This window comes from Phocoena sinus, chromosome 4 (assembly GCF_008692025.1).
Source record: "Phocoena sinus isolate mPhoSin1 chromosome 4, mPhoSin1.pri, whole genome shotgun sequence".
In the NCBI taxonomy this organism is placed as follows: Eukaryota; Metazoa; Chordata; class Mammalia; order Artiodactyla; family Phocoenidae; genus Phocoena; species Phocoena sinus.
The window spans coordinates 145,965,672-145,974,904 of NC_045766.1; the positions used below are offsets into that span (position 1 = coordinate 145,965,672).

General features: G+C 58.2%; 1 protein-coding gene across 1 annotated transcript in view; it reads left to right on the top strand.

The window, feature by feature from the left end:
- The window catches only part of DIP2A (disco interacting protein 2 homolog A), a 91,540-nt gene extending 83,090 nt beyond the window's left edge, over positions 1-8,450 (top strand). Inside the window, 10 exon segments of the mRNA XM_032629611.1 lie at positions 226-396; positions 2,504-2,565; positions 3,137-3,194; positions 5,477-5,551; positions 6,820-6,994; positions 7,520-7,643; positions 8,197-8,329; positions 8,331-8,351; positions 8,353-8,398; positions 8,401-8,450. Coding sequence (XP_032485502.1) covers positions 226-396; positions 2,504-2,565; positions 3,137-3,194; positions 5,477-5,551; positions 6,820-6,994; positions 7,520-7,643; positions 8,197-8,329; positions 8,331-8,351; positions 8,353-8,398; positions 8,401-8,450 — 915 coding nt within the window.
- Positions 8,451-9,233: the final 783 nt, after the last annotated feature.

A 9,233-nucleotide genomic window follows, 5' to 3' on the forward strand; every position in this document is an offset into this window, starting at 1 on the left:
CTCCCTGCTGTGAGCTCCCCCCCACACCCCGACACACACCCTGGTGCACCTCCTGGGAGGAGAGGGGACCGGGCGCAGGGCAGGGTGGGCCCGACCCCAGGTCCCCGAGGCCTCAGGGGCCGGAACCGAGAGGGCGGAGCGGGGGAGACAGAACCAAGGAAGCGAGGCTCGAGCAGCTTGGCCTTTACGCTCAGACCCGGCGGTGTGCGCCCACTCCTCCCACAGATGAAGGGCGTGAACCTGTCGTGCGTGCGCACCTGCATGGTGGTGGCCGAGGAGCGGCCCAGGATCGCGCTCACACAGTCCTTCTCCAAGCTGTTCAGGGACCTGGGTCTGCCTGCACGCGCTGTGAGCACCACGTTTGGCTGCAGGGTCAACGTGGCCATCTGCCTCCAGGTAGGCGGCAGGGTTTCCCGCTGGGCGCCACGTGCACACGCTGTGCTTCTCCGTCGGCCGTGGGTACTTTCTGGTCCTCCCAGCCTTTGATGTTGCGTTTTCCAATTAGCACGTTAGCTTTGAGAGCTGAGCATTTTACTTTAAAAGAGATTCTGTTCTTTTTTTTTTTTTTTTTTTTTTTTTATGCGTTACGCGGGCCTCTCACTGCTGCGGCCTCTCCCGTTGCGGAGGACAGGCTCCGGACGCGCAGGCTCAGCGGCCACGGCTCACGGGCCCAGCCGCTCCGCGGCACGTGGGATCCTCCCAGACCGGGGCACGAACCCGCGTCCCCTGCATCGGCAGGCGGACTCTCAACCACTGCGCCACCAGGGAAGCCCAGAGATTCTGTTCTTGATGAACAAAGACTTATTTGGAAAAATCAAAATGTTTTTGACCAGTGACTATTATCTGGAAGAATTTCTAAGTTGGATATGGTATGCAATTAATTATTCTAAAGCAAGAATAACCTAATTGCTTTTTAAGACATCTAGCAATTTTGAGTGAAACATTAACGAGTGTGATAATTTATATTGCCCAGGATTCCTTTTGGAACATTAAGATATTTTACTTATTAAAAGGAAACGAAGTTTCAGAACAGCTCACTCCAGCGCAGCGCTGTTTACTGCTGCTGAACGCAGGGGACTCTGCCTGTTCTCCAGATTCCTACTAGTACCTCAGTCCCACTTCTTTCTAAACCACGGTGCATGCCTCACGCACCCACGTTCAGGAGTTGCTGGGAGGAAAGGCCTCGGGAACCACAGTTCCTCCTCCCCAAGCCCGTACTGGCCGGTGCCTGCCGGACACAGGGAGGGTCTCGACTGCAGAGGCGGCATCCTGTTGTCCTGGCGTTCCTGCGACAGCCTCTCCACAGTGGAGACGGCTGGCCGTCTCGCTCGGGACCCTTGCTGAGTGGCAGGAGGAGCGGGGTGGTCCTTCGTGAGGTCCTCCTGTTGTAGACAGTGCGACTGCACCTCGGCTGCTGGCGCAGGGTCGGTGGCTGTCAGCGCAGCCCTTCTGTCTGCTCAGCGTCTGGCAGCCCAGCCCCTCCTTCCTGGAAACGCGATGGCATCTGTGTTGCTTATCAGCACGTGGCAGCAGAAGTCTTGCTGGGACGTTCTTGGTTTGCACTTTGAGATGCAGTGACGCACTTTGCTCTCTCTCAACTGTGTTTCTCACGTGCCTGTGCCCTCTGTGTTTCCTGTGGCTTCTCCTCCCTGTCTCCCTCTGCTGGCCTCCTTTGTCCGCCCAACTGGCTGGGAAAGCTGGCTGAGCAGGTACGACCTTGACCTCGCCCTCGAGGTGCCTCTGTGCTTCCCATGCGTTCACGTGGCCTCTCGTGAACTCCAGACAAATACGTGTTTCTTCTGCTCACAGTGGACGTTATTTGACATATTACAAAAGCTCCTTTGTAACTGAATTTAAGACAAAAAGTATTTTCAGAAGCATTTAACCTTCATTTTAATCAGTTGCCTCTGGAGGAAAGGCTGTGTTTAGTCTCAATGAAAAAATTTCCATTTTCATTCCAGGGCAAACATAGGTCGCTTTGGGATCTTCAGAGAATGATGCTGGGGCGGAGTGTCCGTGTAACTTGATGTTCCTTATCTAATGAAAAGGAACGTGCTGTCCTGTAATCAGGGCCAACGTCAGCTGTCAGATGAGAGGAGAGAGAGTGAGGACGTCATTCTGGCAAATCCCTGGTGGGGCTTCGCTGTGCTCAGTCCTCAGGAGAATTAGGTCGGAGCGAGCATGGCTCAGTGGAAATGCCTCAAAACCCATAGCAGTGTTTCTTAGAGACCAGCGGGAATAGAGCTATCAGGACTGAAATGTGAACTGTTTGACTTGACATCTTCCTTCAGTGTTACTGGAGGTTTCCCTCGATGGTACCAAGCCTTGTAGATGTTTGCAGGAAGGCAGACTCTTGCTGGGAGCAGAGCAGCTGCCCCCTGCCCCGCCCACCCCCCAGGGCCGGAGGAGGCTGTCCCCCAGCTGCACCCGTGTGGAGGCAGATGCCCCTGGAAACCACGGTGTGAGGCCCGAGTGGAACGTACCTCTGCTGCTCCCCTTGCAGGGCACGGCCGGCCCGGACCCCACGACCGTCTACGTGGACATGAGGGCACTGCGCCATGACAGGTAAAGCACCCAGGCCCCCGGGCAGCCTGGGCCTCCCCTGCATCCCTGTCCTCCCTTGATCAGTCGATTCCCACGACCAGGAAGGGAATGACCTTCCAAGAGTGACCGAGCATTTGACACGTGGCTTTTTATGGGGTAGAAAACAAGTAAGCCCATCGTTGGGCAGGACAGAGGCATCACGTCAGCAGACATGTCCCGGGGGCCACGGTGTGTACCTGCGGGTCGGGGTCCCTCCCAGCTCTGGAGCCGGATCCCAGTTCTGGATCCTCAAATGCAGCTTGAGGTAAACCATGGTGGAGCTTCCCGGGGGGGCGAGGCCAGCTGGCCAGGGGCCCCCCGAGGACATAGAGCCAGCTCCTGCCCTGAGCAGTGCTTGGTGCGCCACGCACCCGAAGTCACTGCTCCAAGGTCACAGCAAGGTCCTGATCAAAAAGCTAAAGGCTTGGCTGTTGTCAACGGACTGGCTGTCGCAGTGATAATCAGTTTCTGACTACCTTGTGAATTGCCTTTTTAGAGATTGTTGTCTGTGTAGTAAATTTTATTCTGAAATTTTTCCCTTGTTAATTTTTAGGGTACGTTTGGTGGAACGGGGTTCTCCGCACAGTCTGCCATTGACAGAGTCTGGAAAGGTAGTGCAGGGGACTGGGCCTCCACGCTTGCATCGTCCCTGGGAGGTGCTCGCCATGAGCACAGACCCCTGTGGTCGGGCTGGGCTGGGCTGACGTAGAGGCCTCTCCTCTCTGCAAACACACACACACACGTGCGCGCGCGCGCACACACACACACACCACACACACACACCACACACCACACACACCACACACACAGATACACATACACATACATACACATACATACACACACACCACACACACACCACACCACACACACACCACACACAGATACACATACACATACACATACATACGCACACACACCACACACAGATACACATACACACCACACACACATACACATACACACACACCACACACACACCACACACACCACACCACACACACACCATACACACACCACACACATACACACACACACACCACACCCCCCCCACACACACACACTTGCTAAGTCTTTACGTCTACATCTGAGCTCCAGTTCCCAAAAGGGAGGACCTCAGATGCAGAGATCTAGAAGGAACTACACTGCTGGGTCTTGAGGCCACGGGGCGCCTGTTGCCTTCATGGCGGCCCTGGAGCAGCGCACTGGGGCCTGGAAGAACTCAGCCCGTGGCCCAGGTGACAGCCAGGAAGTGGTCCCCACCACAGTGGCAGTTTACCATTAAAGCAGTCCAGGCCTGGTGCAATCTCAGGGGCCCAGAGTGGGCTCAGGTGGTAGGGCTGTGAGACCACCTGAGGGCACCCAGGGAAAAACTTTGAGCCACCGTGAGCGGTCAGCAGACATAGAGCCAGGAGAACAGGCGTTCTCAGAAGCAGGGGAGGTTCAGAGGAAGGAAGAAGGCCCCCAGGAACTGTCAGACGATGTGATGGTGGGGGGAAGGCCTGCGCCCCGGCCCCGGCCTCGGGCCTCCCTCTGCAGCTGCACAACCAGAGGAGGGCTCGGCACAGCCCCTGCTCTGCTCGCACTTGCCCGAGCGCACGCCACAGCTGTCCGCAGGGAGACGGGGAGGTGCCCGCGGGCAGCAGCGCAGGACGAGCCCGCGGTGAATGTGAGGGAGGAGCAGGTGGGGGCTGTGCACCAGCAGGGGCCGCCCCAGAGGAGGAGCAGAGACCTGGGGAGAAGGCTCAGCTGGCGTAAAGGTCCTGGGCCCACGGGGAGGCCTGCGTGCGGGAACTGCACTGGGGGGAGGGGAGGAGGAGAGAAGGGCGCTCTCGTGGGCAGGTGGGCATGGGGCCTGGGAAGGAAGGCACAGACCCTGGAGGAGGGGAGTGTGGACACAGGCCAGGGCTCCCTTCCTGTCCTTCCCACGTGCACAGAAACGCCCTGTGTGCAGTCCGCGTTGTCCTTTCTGCAAACGCAATTCTTAATTCTTTCTGGTGCCTTTTTGTTTCCTATCACACATGACTCTGCATCCGTTTTTGATGGACTTTCCCCCCGTATTTCTCTGTTATGATAAATTGGCGCTGACAGACCTGGGTCCTGGAAAGACCCCTGGCTTCAGGGTTTGGGTGGGTGGGTGGGGCCACACGGGGAGGGGTCGGAGGGTCAGCAGCATCTGGGGAAACAGGACGACCCCACCAGGGCTGTAGGGGCAGCACGAGGAGAGGAGGGTCTGGCGCCGGCCACGGCGACCTCCTGTGATCCCTCGTCCCTTCCTCCACTGCCTGCAGGTCTCCACTGTCATCTCCTGTTTTATACCTGGGGAACTGAGGACACAGAACAGGTGTCCAGGAGCAGCCAGGTGGTCTGACTTGAGCCCAGTGAGGCCCCGCAGGCCCGGCGGGGGTCCTGGACCCGGGGCACACTCCCCTGGAGTCTTCTCCACGGCCCCTGGTGGGCCCGGAGCCCGTGCTCAGCAGCTGCTCCACTCTGAGTCTGGGGGCAGGAAGGCCTCTTGGGGGCCAGGTTTCCATCCAGAGCCGGGGGCTCAGGGGGGCCGGGGTGAGGGGGGGATGCAGCCGAGGCATGTGGACCCCCGGCACTCGTGAGCTCTCACAAGGGGCCTCAGGGAAGGACCCCCTCGACCCCTCTTGCCGTCCAAAATAGGGTCCATTCTCAGGAACTGGATGATTTTGCTAAGATTCAGAATTTATTTTTCTCTATTAAAATCTCTCCTGTTAAAATTCAAAGTCAGATTTAGGTTGGCTTCTGAACCTGATCACCCCCATGTATGCGTCGCATCCTTTGGACCAGCTTCGAAGGACGTTGTTTTGACGCACTTGAGTCGGGAGGGCTGTGCTGCCTCTGACCCGGAGCACGGTTCTCCTTGCAGATCCTCCCTGGAGTGAAGGTCATCATTGCCCACAGCGAGACCAGAGGGCCCCTTGGAGACTCGCACCTGGGCGAGGTGAGGCTGCGGGGCCCCAGTGCCCCGGACCTGCTCTTCACCCTCCTCCCCGTTCTGCCCCGGATTCGGGAGTTCTGAACCTTTGGGGTCGCACGTGCTTTGGGGAACCTGTCCCCACAGTGCTTGTGCTCCTGGACCCAGTCCCTGGGTAGGATTTCAGGGTCCTGCCCTTGGGATGAAGCCCCCCACCCTGTTACCCCACTAGCAGAGGGAAACCTTGAGTTGCAGGCACTGGGTGGCTTAAGGAGCCTCGCAGTAGCCAGCAGCCATGGAGGAAACAGTTGTCCCTTGAAGAGAAGTTCCTGCAGCCCCCAGTGAGGGACAGCACGGGGCAGACCCCATAGCTAAGAGGGATGGTCTTCTCCATCCTGGGGACACGGGGCAGGGGGTTCCTCACTGCCCCAGGACACAGGTTGTGCTGGGGTCCTTGTTATGCCTGCGTACAGCACCTGGTCTAGAGTAACGGGACAGGTGGGACCCAGTACCTGGTGGCCAGGATGGCAGGTGGAGCCTGGGTGCCCAGGCTGGTCTGTTTCGGTGGGAATGGTCTCGGCTCCCAGTTCCGGGCCTGGGGGCCAGCATCCTGCACTGCGGAGGGCAGCACCCACGGGTGTCCACACACACTGCCTGGCCCCTGACCAGCTGGGACAAGGGCATGGGTGGGCCTGGGGCTCATGCCGCATCGGCTAGGAAAGGTGTCCCAGTCCCAGGGCTGGGTGTGCTCTGCCTGGGGCCTCGCCCCAACCCTACCCCCTTCCTGGCCAGCTGGGCCCAGGCCTGTTAGGGCAGGAGTGGGTCCCAAGACAGTCCTGGCAGGTCTGCCCCAGGCCGGGACACATGTGGCCACACTGTCTCCTCTTTCGGACCCTGCTTTTGGGGAATACCTAGAGCCTGGTAGTCAGTCGGGAGCCGCCTGTGGGTCCTGGAGGGCCCTGGCTTTAGAAGGGTGCCCTGGGGGCCCGTGACGCTCTGGGCACCGTTAGCCCACGTGCGGGCGGGTCTGCGCCCCGACTCTCGCTGGCCCTGTGTGCGTGTGCACGTGCAGGTTGCTCCCGGTACATCGCTGTCCCACAGGCGTCTCTCCGCGGTCCAAGGAGGGGAACGGTTCGTTTGAAGGAGGACAGTCACTTGCCTGCTTTCCGTGCCTGTTGTAACTTAGCTCGAGTGCCCCGTCCCCGCCCCCGTGTGCCGTGGCGTTGCTGCCGTGAATCGGCACAGACTGTGCCGGGCACTGTGGCGACTGACCCCCTCGTCCCCTGGGCTCCCAGGTCTGGGTGAGTAGCCCGCACAGCGCCACTGGGTACTACACAGTCTACGGGGAGGAGGGGCTCCACGCCGACCACTTCAGTGCCCGGCTGAGTTTCGGAGACACCCAGACCGTTTGGGCAAGGACTGGCTTCCTGGGATTCCTCCGAAGGACAGAGCTCACCGACGCCAGTGGAGGTGAGGGGTCCCTGTGCAGCCCCACACCGGCACCTGAGCCCCATGCGGGTGGTATTTCGGGGGCCCCCGCTGACTCACCTCGCCCCTCGCTAGGAGCTCGCGTCTCTAGGTGCCCTGACACGGTTTTCTCGGAAAATTACTCTTTTTCCTTCACTGGTCTTGGACCCCAGCCTCTGTGGAGGATGTGGGGTTGCTGGCAGAGGCTGTGGGCCCCCCAGGCTTAGCCGTGGGCGCGTCTCACTAGGCATCTGTTGGGCCCTCCCCACACGGCCCCCCAAGCTTTCAAAGTCCCTTGGCCACAGCACGCTGGCCAGGTGCCATCAGAACTTTTGGGAGCCCCTGTAGCTGCTGCTTCGTTTCCAGAGATAGCAAAAGTTATTGTTAAATACATATTCAGACATGGGCGTAACTTCTCTGAATCTCAGGGGGCCGAGGGTGGCAGGAGGCTGTTGTCAGGCAAGGTTTGAGTCGCCAGCCATTGGCACCGCGTGCCGTGCTGAGGCGGGCGAACTGTGCTGTCCACAGAGCGACACGATGCGCTGTACGTGGTGGGGTCTCTGGACGAGACGCTGGAGCTGAGGGGCATGCGCTATCACCCCGTCGACATCGAGACGTCAGTGATCCGGGCACACAGGAGCATCGCCGAGTGGTGAGGGCCCGGGGCGCCTGTCACCCAGCTCTCCGGGGTCAGGGCAGGCACTTCGGCCGTGCCGGTGAGGCAGCCACCTGCCTCTCCAGGAGCAGACCCCAGACACGCTCTTGGGGTCGTGGGCCAGAGACCCCTTGTTTGGGTTTGCTTGGTTTTTCCTCTTCCTAATCAGTCTTAAGCTGAGTCTGTCCGCAAATGCACAGGCAAAACGTGAGAGCTCCATGGTTATCCTGAAATGCTTCTGCTTTTAACATGAAGTTCCTAATTTAAATGGTTAAGACTCAGGATTTCTTCACTTTCTAGGGAGCTTGCCTTGGGGAAGGTACAGCTTTCGACATCACATATTCTTGATTCTTAGTGAGAACTTTAATTAGAATAGATATTCCTGTAAAGCACACTTAACTTGGCCTTTGAATTGTAACGGACCTTGAGCAGGAGGGTGACGTCAGTGAACCTACTTTGGTTTTTTCCACTGGTCTCTTTCTGATGCCCTTTCCCAGCCCCCAGAGCCTGTGCCTGACCCCGTGTGACACCGTCCGCCTTCTCCCTGCAGTGCCGTGTTCACCTGGACCAACCTGCTGGTGGTGGTGGTGGAGCTGGATGGACTGGAACAGGATGCACTGGACCTGGTGGCCCTGGTGACGAATGTGGTGCTGGAGGAACATCACCTGGTGGTGGGCGTGGTGGGTCATCGTGGACCCAGGTGTCCATCCCCATCAACTCCCGCGGGGAGAAGCAGCGCATGCACCTGCGTGACGCTTCCTGGCCGACCAGCTGGACCCCATCTACGTCGCCTACAACATGTGAGCACAGCTCACACCCTGGCCCTGAGAGGGGCCTCGGGGCGTGTCGGAGGTGCTAGGATGTGTGAGAACACGGCAGCATCTGCAGCCCCCAGGGAGCGGACCCCAGGCCCTGGGAGCACGGTGCCCCGCCTCCTGCGCTCTTACAGGTCCATCTCATTTTAAAAACCACTTCCTGAGTTATTCAAAGAAATCTTTTTATTATCAAGGACATTTACAGAAGAATGAATGTCAGTATTTTAACAGATGGGGTGACTGGGAAAGAGGCCTGGTGTGGGCGCTGCGGGAGCTGCAGGTGTGAGTCTGCACTTTTTTAGGCTGAAAATACAGTTCTCAATTTTAAAAATTCAAATGGTTTTTCTCACTTCAAATGACGAGTTCATATATAGAATTTATGCTAGGAGGAATTTGAGGCCCAAGTACAGCTGTTTCGATGCTGATTCACAGGAAAGCGTGGAGCCCAGAAAGGCTGGTGGACAGGAGTGAGCCTGGCCTGGCCGCCCTGCACACCTTTGGGCCCCAGACCAGGCACTGGACGCACATGCTTCCTCTCTTGAAACAGGTGTGCACGGCTGTCTGCCTGTGTGGTCACTAACGCTCGACAGGGGCCATCTGGGGCCGTCAGGTGAGGTGCTCTGTTTCGGAAAGATAAACCAGCATTGAGTTTTAAACCACTCTCTAAGTTTCTGATTTCTTGCTCTTCAACTGAAGTGCTTGTTTTCATAACCACAGTAGAAGGTCTTCTCACTGCACGGAAGTGTACTGAATTATTATTTTTATTCCACGT